At 43.0% G+C, this 23492-nt stretch overlaps 1 protein-coding gene across 7 annotated transcripts in view; it reads left to right on the forward strand.

Moving 5' to 3' along the window:
- The window catches only part of PITPNM2 (phosphatidylinositol transfer protein membrane associated 2), a 204472-nt gene that overhangs the window by 171853 nt on the left and 9127 nt on the right, over positions 1-23492 (forward strand). For 4 of the 7 annotated variants that reach the window (XM_079956393.1, XM_079956395.1, XM_079956396.1 and 1 more), the window contains 8 exons: positions 5696-5860; positions 7341-7550; positions 12429-12577; positions 15253-15369; positions 16859-16975; positions 19206-19354; positions 19512-19661; positions 21878-22061. In XM_079956393.1, coding sequence (XP_079812519.1) covers positions 5696-5860; positions 7341-7550; positions 12429-12577; positions 15253-15369; positions 16859-16975; positions 19206-19354; positions 19512-19661; positions 21878-22061 — 1241 coding nt within the window. The remainder of the gene's footprint in view (positions 1-5695; positions 5861-7340; positions 7551-12428; positions 12578-15252; positions 15370-16858; positions 16976-19205; positions 19355-19511; positions 19662-21877; positions 22062-23492) is intronic. The other 3 variants (XM_079956397.1, XM_079956398.1, XM_079956399.1) reach the window with 2 other exon arrangements.

Raw genomic sequence — 23492 nt, forward strand, 5'->3', positions numbered from 1 at the left:
CTGTTTAGGATATGAAGTGCATGCTTTGTGTTCCGTAGAAGTTTAAACTCCCTGAAGGGCTCTCTGGTGGTGGTCATCCAGCATCCCTTTTATAGCACAGGAAGGGGTTGGCAATATCCACTTCCCCCACACCTCTCCTGTGCTATTAAAATCCCTGTAAAATTGCACTGCTTGCTTATGCGATATGTACCGTATCTACTCTAGGGGGCCGAGGTGTGGAGTTCCTCTGCCAAGCAATGCATGCAAAAATGAATATAGCTAGGATAAAATAGGAACAAAATGTGCATTTATTTGTGAAAATAGCATACAAAATGCATTGTTTTGGGAGAAATTGCCTTGCAAAAATGCATATATCAGAAGAAATTCATACTAAAATGCAGATTAATTTGCATGAAGACTTTTTAAAAATCATAAACCACTGTGGAAATGTGGGGAACTCAACTTAAAAGTGGAAAATAAGAAAGAGAGATTGAAATTGGCAGATTTGTCCTTCCCTAGGCAGCTCCTGCTCCTGTGGAAGTCTAAAAGCAGAAGGAAGTTCCCTGCACCCTCACTGGAACTCCCTTTGTAGGAACTTCTTTCATGTCCTGAAATATGCTCAGTTTCCAAATATGCTCAGCATTAAGTTTAGACACCAATCATGTGCAGGATTCAACGTTTATGTGGGAAAGCTTTCAAGACCTTGGTGCCTCTAATGGCTTCTGCTTCCAAAATCGAGTTTCCTTTTGTTGCTGATTTTCTGCCTGGCTGCATTTCTTTTCAAATTTTGCATCAAAGGGGTGTTTGCAAGATCGCGGTTGACTTGTGAAAATAATTGGAGTGGATCGTTCCTCCTTCATACTTATTTTCAAAACTGTGCAAATCACAGTTTTTACGAAGCAAGGTAAAGACCTCCAACTAAGACCTGATGCTTACAGAGGATGCATGGTGGTCGTTGACCAATAACATCTAATAATTTATCATCTGATGGGATTTTAAATTAGTACCATTTTATCTGCTGTTTCTACTGACTGCTTTTGTTTTTATAGAGTTTATATGGTTTTAAAATCTTTATTGACTTCCAAAACAGCACGGAACTCGTCCATTTGTGTACTGAAGGGCAGTATATCAATTTAGAAATAAACAGTGAAAGATTATGCATGCTGTGATGTCATTGCAAATTTCAGTGCCTGTTAAAAACATTCCTGTTTAGACAAGCCTACACAGATGCTTAGAAAGTTGAGGTAATCTTAATCTGTTTTAGTATTTTAATTTTTGTATGTTTTAAAGTAAGGTTGTAAACTTTTCTTGATTTTGGTATTTTATCTTTTGTAAACAACTTTGAGGGGTGGTGTTTTTTTTGTTTTTTGTTTTTTGCCAAGGGGTGTATAAATTTTAGGAAAATAAAAAAATGAAAACATCCTTCCCACTTCTAAAAGCCACAGATGGTTATAGGCCAAAAGTGTGGTTACCGAGGAAGGTTTTTGCCTGCCGCCTAAATATATATAATAATGGCAGCTGGCCAAGAGGGAGCCACTGCAGAATAGGCCCAAGACTGAGAATGTGTGAGATGGAGATGGAGAATGCAGCAGTCTGGTTCTTCTCTTAAGCTAAGACTCAGGAACATAGGAAGCTGCTGTATGCTAGGTCAGACCATTGGTCCTCCAGCTCAGATTTTTCCACATTGACTGGAAGCAGTTTGCCAGGATTTCAGGCAGGGATTATTCCCAGGCCTACCTGGAGATACTAGGGATTGAACTGGGACCCTCTGCAGCCAAAACAGATTATTCCACCCCTAAACTACACAGTCGTCCCCCTGCAAGACAGTCTCCCATGCCCTTTTCACCCTAGCTCTACGAACACTGTTTGTATTTAAGAGCATAAGGCAAAGCTGCTGAATGCCCATCTCTTCCAGCATCCTGTTCTCACAGTGGACAACCAGATGCTTGTGGGAAGCCTGCAAGCCGAACATCAACACTCTGCCCACCTGTGGTTACCAGCAACTGGTATTGGCTCTATCAGATTCACACAGTGCCATCTAGTGGTAGGAGGGGCAACAATTTCTTATGGGTTTGGATTTTTATGTCTACATCTTACCTCTGTGGATTTGTGGGCCACGTCATATACCATTAGCTGCAAGAGTTTTGTTTCTTTGCCACTGTATTTTTGAATTACACAATCTTTCTTACCTGTGTTAACTTACTAACTTGAGGTCAGAAGTTTTGATGTACCAGAGTGGACCGTCCTGGAAAAGAGATGCAGGAATGAGGAAGGTCGCCCAATACTGGGGACAGACGGCTGGAGAAACATGACGTAAAAAGCCAGACTGTTAGGAGCCATGCTATTTCTCTGGAGCTATAAAATCGATTCCATGCCCTCACCTCAGACACCTGTGATGTCTCTACACAAATGTGCAAAGCGTGGGAAACAAGCAAGAAGAACTAAATTTCTTAATACAGGATGACAAATATGACCTAATAGGCATTACTGAAAACTGGTGGGATGTGACTTGTGACTGGAATGTAGAAATTGAGAGGTAAAACCTGCTCAAAAGAAAGGAGGAGTAGCAGCAGTCCTTTTTTCTGGGGGGGGGACGCTGGGTTATGCATACCCCTAAACATTTTGTGAATCTTTGTACTTTTGTCCTTCTACTGTATTTATTTTCCCTGATTTGAACTATAAAATGGTGTTTTCTTGAGTCAAAATGAGAGTACCCCTGAACATTTTTTTTAGGGAAAAAAGAACTGAGTAGCAGCATTATATGCAAAGGATGTACCGTATTTTTCGCCCTATAGGACGCACCGTCCCATAAGGCGACCTAGTTTTTTGGGGGGGGAAATAAAGGGGAAAAAATTATTTTCCCCCCAGGTGCGGGGCGGGGGAGGCCCGCCTGAGCTTCCCCCGACCCCAGCCCCCAAACAGGCAGCTCTCTGCAAGCTGTGGGAGCCCAGCGCTGGCTCCCGCTGCTTGCTGAGAGGTCCGCGAAGCCCGGACGCGCTGAGCTCAGTGCGCGCAGGCTTCAGCACGCAAGCAACTCTCCGCAAGCAGCGGGAGCGCTCCCGCTGCTTGCTGAGAGGTCCGTGAAGCCTGGACGCGCTGAGCTCAGCGCGCGCAGGCTTCAGCACGCAGGCAACTCTCCACAAGCAGCAGGAGCACTCCCGCTGCTTGCGGAGAGGTCCGCGAAGCCTGGACGCGCTGAGCTCAGCGCGCGCAGGCTTCAGCACGCAGGCAGCTCTCCGCAACCAGCGGGAGCGCTCCCGCTGCTTGCGGAGAGGTCCGTGAAGCCTGGAGAGCGAGAGGGGTCGGTGTGCACCGACCCCTCTTGCTCTCCAGGCTTCACCGAAAGCCTGCATTCACCCCATAGGACGCACACACATTTCCCCTTCATTTTTGGAGGGGAAAAAGTGCGTCCTATAGGGCGAAAAATACGGTATATAGTTGGGAAGAGATCCATGGCCTGGGGCATGGAAGGAAGAATATATGGGTAAAATATATAAGAGAGGGAAAGAACAGTGACCTTGCTGCGGGTGTCTGCTACAGACCTTCAAGCCTTACTGAGGACTTGGATTATGCCTTCCTAGAGCAGATTACCAAACAGTCAAAAAGGAGTGATATAGGAGACCTCAACTATCCCGATATCTGCTGGAAGCAACAAGGGGATCATCTCATCTTGGACCTGGTCCTCCCCAACAGGGAGGAACTGATTGATGAAGTGGATGTACTGGGAACTTTGGGAGGAAGTGATCATGTCCTCTTGGGTTCCATTATACAGAGGCAAGGGAAAGCTGAGTGTAGTCAGACACACATTCTGGACTTTAAGAAGGCTGGTTTGAAAAAGCTTGAGGAACTATTGTGTGAAGTCCCATGGTCAGAAATATTCAAAGTGAAGGGAGTTCAAGATGGATAGGAGTTTTTTAACAGTGAAATACTGAATGCACAAAGGCTGTCAATTCCAACAAGAAAGAAAAGTGGAAGGCACCTAAAGAAACCAGTGTGGCTACATAAGGAGCTTACAGATGAGCTGAGGTTTTAAGAAGGTGATATGTAAGAAATGAGAAATCATGAAGGAAGAGTATACAGAAGTAGGCAGCGGATGCAAGGTCTGGTGGGCCAAAGCTCAGAATGAACTCAGACTTGCAAGATAGTTAGGTTAAAAATAATAGAAAAGGTTTCTTCAGCTAGGTTCAAAGCAAGAGGAAGAACAAATTGAGAAGATGGAGAAGACAGAGGTGGGTGACAGAGAAGGCAGAACTGCTGAACATCCACTGAAAGGGAAAGCAGTGCCTATCCTGGTGATAAAATAATACATGATGCAAAGAGAGAGCTGCAGCCCAATATAGGAAAAGAGGTGGTAATAGAACACCTGGCTGGTTTAACGGAATTGAAATCTCCAGTGCCTGATGTAATCTCAGAGCTTCTGTCTGTAATTCTTGAGAATTTTTGGAGAACAAGTGGGGTCCTTGGGGTAGAGGCAAATGTTGCCCCTATCTTAAAAAGGGGGGGGGGGAGAAGACCCAGGTAGCTATCAGCTAGGAAGCTTGCCATCAGGCAAGTACCTTCACTATATTCTTTTCAGAGCCTGTCCAGACATGTAGGAGTTACAGATATTTCATTTCGTTTTAGCTAACATTGATTTTAATATTTTAAATAATTTTGTATACCAGTTTTTAAATAATTTATTGATAATTTCAAAGTTTATTTTACATTTTCCTAAACTGCTTAGAGGTCTTCCTACAACCAAGCACTATATAAATTGTGTTAGATAAATAAAATAAAATTTAAAGTCATTTCTGATTTTGTAATTGGCTTTTAACTGATTTTATCTCTGGATAATTCTTGAGTATTGTATTTTAATTAAGCAGTATATAAATTGTCTAAATAAACAAATATTTCCCAGCCAATACCACACCACTCCTTTTTACAATGGCTGAGCAACTCAGCTGCATTGCAAAGGTTTCTAGGATATATTATGGGACGGGGTAGCCCACATGGTACCCTCCAGGTGTTGCTGGGTTTCAGCTCCTGTCCTCCCTGATCACTGGCCTTGCTGGCTGCTGGAGCTGCTGGTAATTGTAGCCCAACAACATCTAGAGGACATCTCATTGGCTATCCCTATTCTAGAGTATAGATTCAATTCACATGATCTTGGGAGTTCCATGTATGAACTTCGAATGCATCCTAGTTATAATTTGCACCCAAAACTCAAATGCAGCTGATGAGTAATGACAGGCAAAATGTATTTCACGGACACTTGTCTGCCATTAATGATGTTTGAATGGAAGAATCCCTAGGGAGCTTCTGAAAGACCCTCTGCCCCGATTTCCCAGAAACACAGTTTGTATATACATTGCTCTGTGCAAGCGGTGTATATTGGTGTGAGCCCATCCAATAGGCAACTCAGGTTCTTTCAGTCACATATTTCTGTTTTCTTCCGAGGCAATTATTTTGTTTATGGCTACAGAGCTGCTGGACCCTTTTTATGCTTATTTGTGCTGGTGTTGGTTTAATTTTCCAATCTGGGTGCTGTTGAAATGCTTATTCCATCTAACCAACTTTGAAAGATTTGATTTGACATCAGTTGCGGTGTTTTCTGCCTTTTCTTTGTGTGTTTTGCATGTTTTGCTTGATTTTATTTGATTTTTGCACCCTGTTCATCTCACCATGCTCTATGTCCGTTTGGTCTAATATTTTTGATTTCCCTGTTTCGTCTCCGTAGCGGATGTTGTTCAGTCTCATGGTGGCGTCTTCATGGAAAGTGCATCCCCTTCGGCTCCCATTTCAGCCCCCCAATTCAGGGGCTTCCGGAGAGCCAGCGAGGCCAGCATTGCCAGCCAGGTCTCGGGAATGGCAGACAGTTACACTGCTTCCAACATAGCCAACAGTAAGTGTTCCTCCCCCCTGGAAATGTCGTCCTTTCCCACTAGCTTCCCCACACCAGGGCTCTGAGCAGCTTGAAGGATTGACCGATGTCCTGTCCTGCTCCATTCTTGTCACTGAGATTCTGGGGTCTCTAAACTGCAGGCCTAAAAGAACAAGCATTCTCATCTGAAAAGAAGGAGGGTCTGGGCTGCAATCTGGTTTCACTTCAGTGCTCCTTCAGTTCTTTTAATACTTATTTATTCAAAGTGCTGCGCATGCATCATCTGATTGAAATCCTCACACCATCCCTGTAAGGTAAGTCAGTGTTGTTCTCCTCCATATTGCAAATGGAGAGATTGGGAGTGAGCTAGAGTGTCTTGCCTAAGGCCACGTCATCCGGACACAGGCTTGCTGATTCATAGCTCAGGTTTCTCTAGCCATTATTTCTACACCAGCTCTTTGCATCTCAGGGATCAGAAGCTGGAGCTGTTCCACATCTGAAACACATTGTCAGGGAACTGACATCAGAACGAGAGGTGGAGGCAAGGCTCCAAAACGATGCAGGAGAGGGGACCAGCAGGGGGGAAGGAATTCAGCGTAACACCAGTAGAGAAGAGAAGGAGATGGAGGATTTGGAGACAGGGCTCCAAGACCCTTCACCAGAGACTAGTGGGGAGAGCGCTGAGACGCCTCTGCCTTCCCCTTACTTGCGCAGACGAGTTCCGCGTAGGAAAAGTAGGAGGAGACTTGACGTCAAACAGCTCTTATGCTGGAAGAGGTTCAAGAAACGCCCACTGACGGATTCTGCAAGCGACTGACCGGCCACGGAGTGTGGGCTGTCAGCCAAGGCATAGTGAGCCAGGCAATCCAACCGAAATTGAAGGCAACTTACGCACAAGTAACCCCTTACAACCATTACACACATAACCATTACACACATATATACAAACACTCTCTCACACACACTCACAGAGGTACACATGTAATACTTTCTAAGGTTGTCACCTCATTGAAGACACCTTAGTTGATAATACTATGGGTTTGAATTAATTAGTTGCAGAGTTAAATATTTCTTATGGTTATGACTAAAACGCTTTTAGTTTTTTAAGGAAAGAAAAAAGTCTGTCGATAAACTTCTCCATCCTACCTGCAAGCAGCATTTGAGGCAACGGCGGGGGTTGGGGGCAGTTGGGGAAGGAAACGACATGGATGCTTAGATCATTGGTGTGGATGATGGTGCCAGGAAGAGCCACAGGTTGCTGGGAGCAGAGCTAGAGGTTCCACTGCCCCCTTCCACACACTTTGCCCCTTGATGTGTATGGTGTCTGTAGGGGAGGGGATTATAGCTGTTGCTTAAGCAGCCGGTGCTTTTCCTTCATAGCCCCATCACACCATCAAAGGACAAAAATTAAGTTTCATTCTTTGCATGGGTTGTGTTTTAACAGGTGTGTGTTTTGTTTTTGTTTTGTCTTCCCCCCTATCGTTTTAAATGTTCCTTTTAGAAAACAAACATCATCTCACCCATTCCAGGGGGTTTAGCCTTCTAGCCCTGCTTGCCCTCCCACACAAGGCCCCCACCCAACCCTCGCCCAAAAGGCATAGGGCACCTAAACCTGAAATTTCCCAGAACCCCTTAGGAAGAAGGGTTGGGAGCTCCTCCCATTGGGAAGTGGATGCCATTCTACAGATCCCGGACCTGGACATCGACAAAGGTATTCTGGAGAGAGACAAGGGGAGCAAGATGCATCACTGACTAACCTCCTCTGTCACTCTCTCCAGAGCCAAATGGGTCTGCTTTTCATGGGACTCCTCCACCATCTTGGCATAGTTTAAACAACACTTGCTTCCACTCTGCTTTGATGACTAACTTTCTTGCCTCTATCAGCCACCTGCCTCTGTAGTGCACACTCTGATTAATTTTAAAATCCTCTACAGCACTTGTAGTACTGTTGCTGCTGTTTCTTAGGAGGAAGCAGCTATTCTTGACTGTCCTGTTTGGAGGATCCCAAAATCACAGCTGCAGGCCATAAATGCTTTGAACTGCAAATAGAAAGCTGGAACACCTCCACTTATGAGATGGCTTTGGCCTGGGAGTAGAAGTAATTGCAAGTTTGTTTCGATAACTACTCCTCTCTTATGTCAGAATCTGGGGGGAAAGAAGTCTTTTTTGGCAGGGTTTTCCAGAAGTTTTGGTTTTCTTGCTGGTCTGGTACAACACAATCTGTTCTATGATGGACATTTGTGGTAAAGCAAATAAATAAATTTGAGAAATCCAGCAGGACAATTGAACCTATGCTGTCAGAATGGCAATTTATGACCTCCATGCAACTAAATGGCAGTTCTCCTAACAGGACAATGTTTGGTTTCCTCCTTTTGCCTTTGCACTGAAATTCTATAGCAAGGAGTCTAGAGAGGATCTGCTGTGGGAATTGGTGAGATGAGGGGCATCCTTCTCAACAATACACTTCCTGCCTTTTCTTTTGACACTCAGCAGCTTTTGAGATGCTGTTGTTGATTTAGAAATTTGTAAGGGAATGTGGGTTTTAAAAATGAAATGGTAAGTTTGCAGGTGCTAAGGTGCCACAGAAATGGTAAGTTTGCAGGTGCTAAGGTGCCTCAGTGGTGGTCTCCTGACACATAGCTATAATGATAAGACAGGTAAGTGACAGACTGAAGTACAATTTCGGCTTTTGTTCCTAAAGAACTTTGGTGCCCAGTTTAATATGTGGTTTGAACCCAGCTACCTCTGTTCCAGAGGCCATGACAGGCTTTCTGTGCTGGCTGAGGCTGATGGGAAGTTGTAGGCCAAAACATCTGAAGGGCACCAATTTGGGGGAAGCATAAAATGTTCTGAAACTTCTAAGAATCAACAATTAATTCCTTCTCTCTTACTATGCGACATGGCCATACTACAAATCTATAGTAGTTTCATACTTGTTTAACTGCCGTGGCTTCCCACAAAGAATCCTAGGAATCACACTTGTGCTGACAAGACTGAGAATGCTGTGCTACAAGTGAGATCTGCAACCAAATGCTGCAGCATGGAGTTCAGAGGGCCAGCCAGCAGCCTCCTCTTCTAGGATACGTTGTTCTCTCCCCCCCCCCCACCCTGACTTTCTCCTTTCTTTACAGTTCTCCACCCCATAGGCAGCACTGGCTATGTTCATCCTCACTGGGATGTTGGAAGTAGGGGCTCGCCCCAAGAGTTTCCTCTTCTGCAAACATCAGGGTTCCCCTGATAATGTTGATACCTTCCTCTGGTATGTGAGTGGTGCCAGTTTGATTACATAAAGATCAGCACTTCCCTCAGAATGTGGCTGACAGGAAGATTGATTGAGCCTGACACCAGCACCACCCTGCCCTTCACAGCAGTTTGAGTTTCCAGGGTTTCTTGTGAGAGAGGCAGGGTTTTTTTTGAAGCAAATGCATAGTGAAGAATACCAGTGAAGAATCCTCTTGAGGTATCCTCGAAGGGACACCGCAGTCCCCCACCCCTGCTTCAGGGTTTTTTGGAAGATGCCATGGCAATTTAACTGATATGAAACCTGATATGAATCCTGAGAAGTGGAGTTTGTTATGGTTGCCGAGAGTTGTCAGGAGAGCTTCAGGAAAAATGCAGAGAGCAAAATCAACCCCAGTATATGGCGTTTATTGACCTGAATAAGGCCTTTGACACTGTACTGCCCTGTGGACTGTCCTTCTGAAAATCGGCTGCCCAGATAAATTTTTGAACATCCTTCGGCTCCTCCACGATAACAAGGCGGCAACAATCACAGATAACAATGGCTCTCAAAATGAACCATTCACAGTGGGATCTACGTAGTGTGTGCACACTCAGAGGATGATATCCAAACCATCCTAAATATCTTCACAGAAGCTTATGAAAAGCTTGGTCTATCGCTCAATATCTAAAAAACCAAAGTGCTCCACCAATAAGCACAAAACAACCCCTCTGCAGCGCCACAAATCCAACTTAATGGTGTAACACTGGAAAGTGTCAATCACTTTTCCTACCGGGGGCCACCAGGTGGCGCATTGGAAGATGGCCGACAATAACATCTCTCTGACCCATACGAGGTAATTAAGAGGCTGCTATGGGAAGTATGCAGTCTTCCTACCCCCCAAGGAGATGGGGGGCTGCCTTGCCAGCGGTGTCCACAATGCACCCCCGGATCCGAGAGTCAGGGGTGCCGGTCACTTGGCACGAGCCCTCGATGAAGTCAGCTCTTCCTGATGCCGATTCCAATCAGCGCGCGCTGGTTAGCTTCAGCTTGGAATTATAATTGGAAATATATAATTGGAATGAAGCTGAAGCACTTACATCAAGCAAAGTTCGAGAGATAAGGCTGCTGATTAATGCATCTCTGTGTTTGGAGCGACGGGAGGAGACAGATAAATCAAGCGATGAACCACCATTACGAGACTGGTATGTGCGGAGCGAAAAAGAGGGGGGTGGAGGAAAAAACTTTTATTTTCTTTGCCTCATGTGAGTATTTATAAACCTCCACCCCAAGAGAGACGAATCGTCGCCTTTTACTAATCACAAGCAAGAATTTAAGAGCTGTGTGGAGTGAATTATTGATTGAAGAGAGGACTGGTAAATATGGAGTGCAGAAGGAAAATTCTAGGACGCAGTTGTTAATGGCGTCTTGCTAAGACAGGCTTGTTGAAGAAAGACAAGGGGAGGAGGACCAGGGTCATTGGAATGTAAATGATGGATTGAATGTGATAACCTGGCAGAGCCCCTTTGTGATATATGTGGCAAGCTTGGGAAAATTAATAGGACGGACCGAGGATAAATTTTTGAAGAAGGGGAGTAATGGCGGCTGTCCTTATAAGATATGACCTTTGGAGTGTGTAAAATCCACGCAGATGTTGTTTGTTCTTAACCTGCTTGCGAAGATTATCAGAGATTGCAAAGAAAGGAATACATGATAACAACAAGAAGATGAAGAAGTAATAAAAAGACTATCTGGACAGAGCTGGATAGAATCGTTTGATAAAAGCAGTAACAGAAGTGATGTTTTGATTCTTGTTCGGAGCTTGATGTAAGGGTACCTCCAACAAAATTTAAAAATCTGGCTGTATAATTTGGAAGTAATATGATTTAGAAATAATGTGATTGGATTGGCCTGTTAATAAAAATTATGTTTAAAAAAAAATCACTTTTCCTACCTGGGCCGTTACCTTTCCACAAGGGCCAGTATTGATGCCGAGATCCAGCATCGCCTGAGCTCTGCGAGTGCAGCTTTCTCCCGATAGAAGCGCAGAGTGTTTGAGTGCGCAGGGAAACCAAAATACTCATTTACAAAGCTATTGTACTACCAACATTACTGTACACTTGTGAAACATGGACCACTTATAAACGCCATTTCCAGCTCTTTGAAAAATTCCATCAACCAACTGTCCTCAGGAATAAAGGTAAAGGTAAAGGTAGCCCTGCCCTTACGGGCCAGTCTTGCCAGACTCTGGGGTTGTGCGCCCATCTCACTTAAGAGGCCAGGGGCCAGCGCTGTCTGGAGACACTTCCGGGTCACGTGGCCAGCGTGACATCGCTGCTCTGGCGAGCCAGAGCCGCTCACGGAAACGCCGTTTACCTTCCCGCTGGTAAGCGGTCCCTATTTATCTACTTGCACCCGGAGGTGCTTTCGAACTGCTAGGTTGGCAGGCGCTGGGACCGAGCAGCGGGAGCGCACCCCGCCGCAGGGATTCGAACTGCCGACCTTTCGATCGGCAAGTCCTAGGCGCTGAGGCTTTAACCCACAGCGCCACCTGCGTCCCTCGTCCTCAGGAATACAGGTGAACTAATGCCAGTGTACTGCAAAAAGCAAAGATCACCAGTTGATTCTTTAGCATCAACTTCGTTGGACTGGTCATGTTATTTGGATGCCTGATTACCGTCTTCCAAAGCAACCACTCTATTCCCAACTCAAGAATGGAAAGTGAAATACCAGTGGATAACAAAGGCAAACCTAAAATAATGTAACATAAGCACTGAAAACTGGGAAACACTGGCCTGCAAATGCTCCAGTTGGAGAACAGCCTTTACCAGCCTTTACCAAAGGTGTCATGGACTTTGAAGAAGCTTGAACTCCGGGCAAAAAGGAGAAAGAGGAAGGCACGTTTGGCAAACCCTTACTATGTTCAACTCCTGCTTGGAAACCAGTGTCCCCACTGTGGAAGGATGTGTGGATCCAGAATTGTCCTCCACAGCCACAGACTCACTGTTAAGACCGTGTTCATGGAAGACAATCTTCTCGGCTACGAGTGATCACCAAAGAAGAAGATGACTCCCTTCACAGAGCTACAATTCCCAGGATTCCCTGGGAAGAGGAATGAATTATTAAACCAGATTACACTTCCCAGGGTTCTTTAGGGGAAGCGATGACTGTGTCAAGCAGTGTGACACTGCTTTAGTTGTATAGTGGAGATGGGGCCAAAGTTGTTACACCCAGAAAGAGAGTTTCCTGACATTTTAGTTGGGAAAGCAATGGGCCTGAAATGTAGACTTGAATTATTTTTTACTTTTCTTTTCCATGAAAGGAATAATTCAAATGTTGGGGTTTTGTCTCCTTTTGTTTTGTTCCCAGTTGCTGCCAAATGGTGGGGAACGAAAAGAATAGACTATGCTCTCTATTGCCCCGATGCCCTCACCGCCTTCCCTACGGTGGCCTTACCGCACCTCTTCCATGCAAGCTACTGGGAGTCAACAGATGTGGTTTCCTTCCTCCTCAGGCAGGTCAGTCCTATTTGGTTTGCAAATCTCCAGCATACACAGGGACTGTGCTCATACTCCCATTTACAGTGTACGCACTGTGCTTCCAGGTCCCAGTCTTTAATCCATGTTCACACAACATTATCCAAAACACTACTCTTTGGTGTACTGTTTCTTAAGCCTGCTTTGCACCAGTTTGGAGCCTTTAAGTTCCTAGTCCATCTCTAGCCAAGCCGTAGGGTAAAGGCATCCCCTCCCTGTCAACATCCTCTGTTGTGTACACAAACAGAAATTAATTTGACACGAATGAAACCCTGCTGATGTGAGCAGCCAGTGGGATAGAGCAGTGAAACTATTTCACTGCGTTCTAATGTGAACACACCCTCAGTCCTCTGTTAGTATTAAATTGCAGAGGGAAATCACAGTTATTCAAGGAAACTGGACACAGCTAATTTATCATCAATTTTGCTTTGCATTTTTACAAACTGAAAATATCTGATGCAAAGCTCCAGATATAATGAATGACTCTCCCTCTTAATAAATGTAACTTATGATACCCTTGGCAAAGTGTTCATATTTCTAGTGCTCATGATGGTAGTGGGGGGGGACTGTGGGGGCTTTGACTTAAGTATTTGTGAGCATGTGTGTGATGTGACATCTTCTAGCCTTCTTGCCTGCATACCCCTCCCCTCACAAACTTTCTGTTAGTTTCAACTTTTCAGTATCATAACAAAAAATAATTGGAACAAAAATTCTGTAAAAGCAAAACCTCTAAGACTGGCTAACTAAAATAAAGCGTGCAGTTTAAATGCATGAATGTTTTGCATAGTTTAGGCCAGTTCATGAAATTCATTACTTTTAAGCTGCAATCCTATACGCATTCGGCTAGGAGTAAGTCCCCCTGAATTCAGCAGGCCTGGTTTCAGAAAAGCCTTGTATAGGATTGCACTGTTCGTGGAGTTTTCTAGGCGCTTGCCATCCTCAATATGATAGAATCAGGAAAAGGGGCAAGAGGATAGATTGGTCTCTGAAACACTTTTCTACCAGAATCCTGGAGCCAGAGTTGCCTTAGTTAGATTGCTGAATCTGCTGGAATCTTATGTCATCCCAGGAAGTGTCTGGTGCTGCAGAAGCTGAGCCAAGAGGTCAGTGGATCTGGAAGCAATGTGTGATAATAATGCATTTCTGAAGAAAAGATTTCCCCAGAGCAGGGAGAAAAGGGTTGGGATGCCATCAGAATGAGTACACAGCTTTAGCACGAGGACAGCAGACTAAATGATGACAAAGGATTGCATCCATTCCCCCAGTAGGAGAAAGCTTTTCCTGCTATAGGAATAAAACATTTGCAGAATGTGACAGACATGGCTGCACACAACTTCACTGTACTAGAAACACACATACATACTTCTCATCCTGGAGTGAGCTGCAAGAAAGGGATGGGTGAGTTTTGCAAGTTTTTCAGCAAATCAGGGAAAAGCTGAGTATGATGGGTTCCTATAGACTAGCACTTGTGATGTCACCAGCATGCTTTCCTCTATCCCTAAAGCAGTTGTCAAACTGTTTTTTTTTAATGTTCATAAACTTATATACATTTTTAACAGAAGGATAGGCATAAAAGTATACATACTTTGTTTTAAAATAATTTTTTAAGTATCTCTACTCCCTAAAACAAGTGGAGAGACATTAAGATTCAGAGACCTGATCCAGCATTCAATTTGCAAGAAGCATTACGAACGGAAGGAAGGCAGTTTTGGAAGCTGCTGCGAATGACCATAGTTGAGGGCATCAGCCACCACTGGGGTGCCACCCCCTGCTAAATACAACAGGAAGAGCCAAACAGACTTTCTCCAGCAGATGAGGTCAGCAGCAGCAGCAGCTTCCAAGAGTGGCCATGTCTGTGGAGCTGATAGGTAGTGCCTGCGTCAGGCAAAAACTGTGACTGTGTTGGTGTTTCTGGTGTAGGACAGAGTGACAGTTGTGACAGCTGAAAGTAATCAGGATTGGACATTGGATGAGTCTAAAAAATAATTGGTCTTTCAACTGACCAAATGTCACCAGATGTGCTAAAGTGTAATGTTAATTATATCAGCACAGTGACATCAAAGACACTTCAGAGTGTTGCTTGTTGCCATTAATAATTCATTTAGCACTTTCAATACGCAAATGGAAACTCCAGCCGCAATTGAAAGTGTTCTCCTGACCACTTCAATTCTGCCCATCTCTTAATTGTTTTAAATACCATCTGTCCACACTCACCCCATGGCTCTGTTTTAATTAATCTAGAATAACTACCAGTTCTTTAAAAATAAAAATGGCAGAGGGAAAACGTAGGAGTACAAAAAACCAAACCTTTCCTTTTAAATAAGTGCAGAACCCCAGCTTGTGCCGGTCAGTTGTGCAACATGTGCAAAGCACCTGGCCCCCAATAATGGAACAAAGGGCATTCAGAAACAGATATGGGTGCAAACAGGCTGCAACTTACGCAAAAACAGGCTACAACAAGTTTGCAGGATTGGCTAGGCATAGGGCAAGAACTGGATATTGGAGAGCCCATCTGGTGATAACAGAATTGTCCAGTGATTTCAGCTGCTCCAGTGACTTCTGCTGCCACCAGAGCTAGGCATCTTCCACTTGGCAAACAGAGTGTAGTAGATCCCTGCACTTTGTGGAAATCCCTGATCAGGCTATGCTTTCCTCAGGTGATGAGGCACGAGAACGCCAGCATCCTGGAGCTGGATGGGAAGGAGGTCTCTGTCTTTACTCCTTCTAAGCCCAGGGAGAAGTGGCTTCGCAAGAGGACCCACGTGAAGCTAAGGGTAAGGACAGTCTTCCCTTGTTTTTGAAAAATTTAATTTTATTCTATATTGAAAGCAATATGCACTCCATTTGGCCAGTCCAAGGGTTTCATTAACACGAGTTAATTCACTGGCTTCACTGAGGAACACCTTCCCCCTCTAAGTCATTGCTCCATGGCTTTCTAGCAAATTGCATCTGGCATTGATTGTGTCACCATGAAAAAAAGACAGTCGCTTGTGAAACTTGTTACTGAGCATGAAACAATTTTATTTGTTTTATTTGTAAATGGTTCCTCTTCCTCCACTTTTTAATCCTCAGTCTCAACAACCCTGTTTGGCTGAGAGTTAGGAACTGATGCAAGGACACCCAGTGAGGTTCTTGACTTGAGCTGGTGCTTGAACCTGGGTCTCCCCAGTCCTTGTCTGACACCCCCACATACGTCTTGCTGTCTAGTTTAACCATCAACCATATGCTTGTACCTCAGTGATAGAGCACATACTTTGCATCCAAAAGATTCCTGATTCAATTCTGCATCTCCAGGTGTATGTAAGGAAGACTCCTGTCTGAAACCCTCAAGAGCACCTCCTAGTCCATATAAACAGTACTGAGGTAGATGGGCCAATGGTCCAACTCTGTAAAAGGCATAAGAAGTCCTATAAGATATGTGGAAATGAGGTCTCCTTGGCTGCCACTTAACAATTTCAGTTGCCATTCATGCACTCCCAAGCCACTCATGCATAGGCAGGATTTGAAATAGGGACATTGGCGCCATCCTGTTCTTCCCCTCTGTGTTTCTTCTTCTCTTCTCCTGTTGATGGGTGAGTGATTTGCAGCCTGTCTTGCTTCTCAAAGCATTCCACATATTGTACTCCAATATTTCCAATAACTGATTGGCATCCAATTTTAACATTTTACGTGTTTTTTATTGTATGGCTTTATGTGCACTTGTTGTAAACCACTTCGATTTTTTAAAATGAAATATGTAAATACATAAACATTTTACAAATAAATATTTGTCATTGTTGTTATTTTAAATGTTTATGCCCTGCCTTCTAGAACAGTGTCTTCCTTAACTATTTGTTCTCTGCACCATGCACATTGGTGGGTCTACATAAGTAAATAAATAAATGATTGTGATGCTGTGGTAAAGACACAGCACCCTCAGGCTGGTAGGTGATAGACCTAACTTGCAGAAAGGACAGGCTTTGAATCATAGTGTTGTAGAGCTGGCAGGGACCTTCAGGGTAATCTAGTATAGACCCCTGCAAGTCAGGAATCTCAATAAAGTGTTCATGACAGATGGCATCCCACCCTCTGCTTAAAAGCCTCCAAAGAAGGAGAGTCCAGCACCTTCCAAGGGAGTCCTTTCCACTGTCAAACAGCCCTTGCCATCAGAAAGTCCTTCCTGATGTTTAGTCAGAATCTCTTTTCTTGTAACTTGAATCCATTGTTTTGGCTCCTCACCCTCCAGAGCAGGAAAAAACAAGCTTGTTTTTCTTTTCTTCATAGAACGTCACAGCCAATCACCGAATAAATGATGCTATTGCCAATGAGGACGGACCCCAGGTGTTAACTGGAAGGTTTATGTATGGCCCCTTGGACATGGTCACACTCACAGGAGAAAAGGTATTGTTTGTTACAGATCTAATCGGATCCCTTTAAAACAAAGAAGAAAATAAATGTTCCATTTATGTTTCTACAATAACTTTTTGGTCAGAGTATAAATCTTAAACGCCCAACTTGCAGTTAGATTTAATGTCTGGATCAACTGAAACTGAAATGTACTTGGTGCTATTCAGCATAATCAGAACCTGAAGCCTGATCATCATCACCACACACACACACACACACACACACACACACACACACACACACGATGACCTGAATCCAAGAGGTCCATTGTCAAATGAGGTCATGCTGGCTTGGAGTGGTGAGAATTGTAATCTAAGACATCCACAAGGCACCAAGTTACTATGTAGTGGTGCTATGTAATACTCTCTCTATCAATTAACTGGGTCTGCTTCTGTCCGCTCAGAAACTTGATTTGTGACTTCATGTAAGGGCATTTTTGCAAGTGCTACAGAGAAGGTGCTTTTGCCTCTGATGTGGGCATAGCAAATATTGTTATTAGGAATTGTGGTTTTTTAAATATTTTTTAATTAAATTTTCCAACATACATTTATAATATCCAATCTGAATTTGTCACATATTTTCCCTTTTTGACTTCCTTCAACCTCTCTGACAATCATCCATTATTCAAATTTTTAAAAACGCATTTCCTAATTTTATATTGCATTTTATAAACCTTCACCTCTTAGTTTTCATCAATACAATAGTCCTCTAACATTCACAGAGCTTCTTGAAATCCCACTAGCGTTATTTGCTCATCATATACACATTTCAGATAATCTGTAAATTTTCCCCAGTCTTCGATGAACTTTTGATCTCATATATATCTGATCTTTCCTGTTAGTTTATCCAGTTCTGCATAATCCATCAATTTCATTCTCCATTCTTCGAGCGTCGGCAATTGTTCCTGTTTCCATTTTTGGGCCAGTAGTATTCTCGCTGCTGTTCCTGCATATTGAAAAAGTTTACAATCCTTTCTATTTATTTCATTTCCTAGTATACCTGAAAGAAAAGCCTCTGTTTTCTTAACAAACGTATATTCCAAAATCTTTTTCATCTCATTGTATATCATTTCCCAGAAGCCCTTCACCTTCTTACAATCCCATGTTATTAGGAATTGTTGCTGTCATCCTTTTTCTTCTCTGTAGTTCCCATGTTTACTCAAGCCAGGATCCACTATTCAAATTCTCTTTTTATTAGAAGAAATTGTTTAGGAATGTCAAATGTTTAGTGGTTCCAAACAATCCCCCCCCCCCCCGACAACTTTAAAATCGTTGAGGTTCTTAGCAGACCACCTCATTGTTTTTCTGTCTCTTATAGCAACTGCAGTGTGCTGTGCTAGATGCTGTTTGATTTTTAATCACATTTGTATTGTTTCTTTTATTGCTTATATTGTATTTTCTTGCATTACAGTTCAAATTCCATAAATTAAAATTGTATGTATTCTTCACCAACTACCTGAGAACCACTAATGGTCCACAGACCACAGTTTGAGAAGCCCTGTCTTCATTGTAGGATAAAACGAGCACCTTTTCTGCATTGTACTTGGCAGGAATGGTGGCATGTATATATTTATTTATTATAATTGGCGTCCTGATTTTTCACCAAAGGCGCACACTCAGCCTTGCTTCAGGGTGTTTGAAATTAGTCTTGAGGCTAATATTGGAAGGGGTTATAAGAGAGAGTAGAGAGGAGAGAGTAACACCCTCAGTGTTCAGGGTGCTCTGCAGAGTAACCTAAGCGTTAGATAAATGTCAAATGTCCCCAAGGAGTTCACTGTCTTTATTTCAAAAATGGAAGAGACATAGCTTAAACCACGGTATACAACTGATCCACCCCCCTCATTATAACTGCCCTGAGATCTACAGGTATAGGGCAGTATACATTTTCCCCCCTGTGTACTGCCCTGACATCTTAGGATGAAGGGTGGTATATAAATATAATTAATAAATTAATAATAAATTAATAAATTTAACAAATTATTATTTTTATTATAGTCTGTTATGATTGGCAGTGACTTTCGTAAGAACTCAGGCACTGGAAGTTATTCCTGGCCCTGCTACCTAAGATACTTTTAATGCTGTGTGCAGACAGTAAAGAAGATAGTAGACAAAGAATGAATGTCCTGAAACCTTGAAATCAGAACAAGATAATTTGCTAGATTGTTACTTGCTACGCATGTTCATGATTCCACATACTTCTCCTCCCAATTTCCTTTGTGCCGTAGGTGGATATTCATATCATGACACAACCCCCATCAGGAGAATGGGCTTACTTTGACACAGAAGTCACCAACAGCAGCGGTAGGATTTCCTACATTATCCCCGAAAACAGGCGGCTAGGCATTGGCGTGTATCCTGTCAAGATGGTGGTCAGGTAAGTTTTGCTGCAGGATGTTTGGCTTCTGCATCCCTTTATAAGTAACTTGAACTTGGAGCTACAATGTTTGAGGGCAAGGGACTGACCCGAACATGTTTGCTCCCTGATCAGTCTCTTAACTAACTCAGTACCTCCCTTTTCCCTTTTCCTTTAGAGGCGACCACACGTATGCCGACAGCTACATCACTGTTCTGCCCAGGGGGACTGAGTTTGTGGTCTTCAGCATCGACGGTTCCTTTGCAGCCAGTGTTTCAATCATGGGCAGTGACCCCAAAGTCAGAGCTGGAGCAGTTGATGTAGTACGGTATGAAGGATTTGGAAATGCTTTGTGTCTGCAGTTGTGCTTTGGAGTGCAAAATTATGAAAATATCCCCTTTCATTTTTAAAAGGGAAGCTGCTGGCCCTCAGGGTTTCAGGGAGAAACCTTAATTATAGCATATGCTTTTGTGAGCCAGAGTCCATTAGAGTCATGAAGTATTTGTCCTGAGGACTTGATATATACATAAAATAGGGGGTTGGAATCCAGACAGTGACAATTCACAAAACTGTGTTAGCAGTAACATAAATATTCTGGCATTAGTGGGCTAATTATTGTATATTGGATTGTTCTCTCCTCCTTTGCCACATATTAAAGAGCTACTTTTGTTTCGTGGCACAAATAAATACTCTGAAATCTAGGGCTCCTGTCTAGAACTGTTTGCATGATCTGTCCACTATGTGGGCTTCCCCTCCCCTTTCACTTCCCAGCCCCTTCTCCTTCTCCTTCTAATTTGTCTTTTTTCTTATTTCTTTACTCATTTTTACTCTTGGCTTTGATTGCATATGTTTGATCTTCTTAGTGATATTGTGAATTGACATGCTGCTTTTTTACCTTTATTGTTCATGTTTTGTTACTTGTATTGTTACAAAACCTCTAAAAGAACCAATAAACTATGAATAAAAAAACCACACCAACATACAGAGTGATAAAAATCTGATCCCAGTCCAAGCCACAAATGTTAAAATTGAACCTCTTGATAAATTCTAATTCATCAGTTTCACAGTTTGCAGTCTTCTTTTGAAGTTCCTTTATTTGAGAATTGTCATCTTATGGCAGCAAATGTTCATCTGCTTTTTAAAAAACATTGCCTTTCTGATGCAAAATAGAATTCTTCTTGAAAAGATATCTCATGACACACACACACGTGCATGCACGCGCACACGCACACATATGGCATGATTTTATTTCTTGTACAGGGTCATTCACTGCCATCAGTATATGCAAATGTCTTATTTAAGACTATATACAACCTTTATTCTCAATAATGAAGGAAATCACAGGTGGAGAATTTTCAAAACTTTAGTATTTGTAAAGGGAAATTTAGTGTGAGTTAATGCTTATTTATACCTTTGGATCTGCACTGAACCTTTGTACTTCTCTCCTTCCAAGCTGTGATTCTTTATGGCTTACATTTTTTATTCTTTGTTGTTGTTTTCTTGTTGTTTGTTTGTTTGTTTTTGCTTTCCCCCTCTGTTAATAATAAAAGAGTAGGGGGGTTAAAATAGCATCCTTTGTTCCAGGGGTGTAGCTTCTTCATAGCACATCCCTGTTCCAAGGCCCCTTTTCTGTGGCCTGAGACTCTTAGAGGTAATGGTTCCCCCCCCCAAAGTTTCTTGGGGTTCCAAAATTCATTTCCTGGTCCTTTTAGTTGCACATACAAAAAGATCTGAGAACACAAAATGGGAAAAGATGTGATTGGATAGTAGGTTACAAATGTCCTAAATGAATTTAGCAAATATATCAAATTTAAGAATGAAAGACTAGGATAATATGTTTACAAAAGGTATTTGTGGGGATAGAAGATCAAGCATTTATTTCTCATGTATTTGTTACACAGTGCTGTGCAAGGGAATAAATATTGCAGAAATTTCTATTGATCACTTAGCTTCACATATAGCAGCTTCAGCAGGCCGGCAAAATCCTCTCTATATTTGTGGACAGCTAAGATTCCATTTCCATCTCAGTTGTTAGTAGAAAAGAAAAGAAAAGAAAAGAAAAGAAAAGAAAAGAAAAGAAAAGAAAGGGCATGTTCTCTCTTGTGCTAAGGGACTTATTTCCCAGGACTTAGGGAGCGGCCGCTGCTGGGTGGGGGAAGGGCCTTGGGTCAGTGACAGGTAGAGCACCTGTGTTGCAGGCAGAAGCTCCCAGGTTCATTCTCTGAAATCTCGATTTAGGTCTGGGAGTTTCCCGGCCTAACTCAACATAAGGCAGCTTCTTGTGTTGGTTATAAGTTGGGGGGAAGTACAAACAAAACACCTATTGGCAACAATTGGAGAGTTTTCCTTTGAAATCATCTCGTCAGAAGCATTTTTAATACAATTAGGCTCGTGAATGTGCCAAGATGGTTCAGGACTACAGCAGCAGGCAAATGGTTAAAGCCCTTCCCACTCCCCCTTGCCAGATCCCCAGCCGGTAATATGCTGCATACATGCTCCCTCCCTCCTGTTCTTATTAATTGTTTTCTCCCTTCCCCTTCTTAGGCACTGGCAAGACCTTGGCTACCTCATTATCTACGTCACGGGCCGGCCGGACATGCAGAAGCAACGGGTGGTTGCCTGGTTAGCACAGCACAACTTCCCCCATGGGATCGTCTCGTTCTGCGATGGTCTGGTTCACGACCCACTGCGGCACAAAGCCAACTTCCTGAAGTCCCTACTCACAGACGTAAGCAAGCAGGGTTCATTCTCACTCTCTTTCTCAGCAGGTTTAAGGAGAACTTCTCAAAGGCCCAGAGGCTGTGTCTATCCAAACAGTGCATGGAAATATCTGTGGGTAGTGTGGGGAGGTGTCATCCTGAACAAACTAAGTATCCAACAGATATTGGAAGATTTTTGGTGATGTTCCAGGTACTGGCCAGTTGTTAGCGAAGTCACTTAAATACAGCAAACAGAGTCCAGAAAGAAAAGAAACTGATAATACTTTGGGGAATAGAAAACCCCCGGAATATCATATGAGGAGAAATAGAGAGGTGTTCTGTCTTTCTTAGTGGCTAAGCTCTAGTCCATAACAGGAATATTTACTAATGCAGAGGAGAATTCCCTCGGAACTAATCAGCTGATCAGAACCTCTTGAACATCTAACAAACACAGTTTTGACAAACTCGGTTCACTGAGCTTCAATTTTTAACCATAGTTCATAGAATTGTAGAGTTGGAAGGGATTACAAGGGTCACCCCTGACAATCATGGTTTTCTCTAATAAAAGAAAAATATACAGATGGAATTTAGACAATCAGGAGATTGAACAAGTGACATGCTTTAAATACCTAGGAGTTATATTCCAAGCATCAAGGAAGAAGACTGCCCACATAAATTACAGTTCCTCTACAGCACAAAAAAGTACAACAGCAATCCTAAGATACCACCGCACAACGGGAGGAAATTTTATTCCTGCTACAATTAAACTGTTCGTTGCAAAACCAACAGCACAAATACTATACGGCGCACCACTCATCTCCCTCTCTAATCTAGACCCATATGAAAAGATACAATCAGGCTTCCTTAGATCACTCCTGCAAACACCTAAATGCGTCCCAAATGCCGCCCTACGACTGGAAGCGGGCTTATACAGCATTAAAGCCAAAGTATGGATAAGAACCTTATGCACTTAGCTAAGACTTAACAATTCACCGGTTGGACTACTTTCCCTGATGTCTCTTGACAAATTCCAATCTAGTTGGAGGAAGGGCATTCTCAGAAAATTGGCCACATATGGTCTCTCCCCAGAGTATTTATTAAGCTTAGAAAGGGGAAGGGCCAAGAACATAATCAAAGAAAGACTTAGGGACATAGAAGTCCAAAATGATTTTAATCAACTTCCGATAACCTATAAACCCCTGTACAATTCCCAAAGGCCCCATCTAGCAAACTATCTCAAAGTTCTAGACAACGCAAAACACCGATGGGCATTTTCTAGGGCCCGCTTTAACGCTCTCCCTTCAGCTCTTCTAGAGGGAAGATACAACAAAATACCGATCGAACAAAGATTATGTCCCTGTAACAGCAACGAAATCGAAACCATCGGACATGTCATCTTATACTGCCCTTTATATCGAGACTCAAGAAAGGAGCTGATCGAACCGATTCTGAGGAAAATA

This window comes from Podarcis cretensis, assembly GCF_951804945.1.
Source record: "Podarcis cretensis genome assembly, chromosome: 16".
Classification (NCBI taxonomy): Eukaryota; Metazoa; Chordata; class Lepidosauria; order Squamata; family Lacertidae; genus Podarcis; species Podarcis cretensis.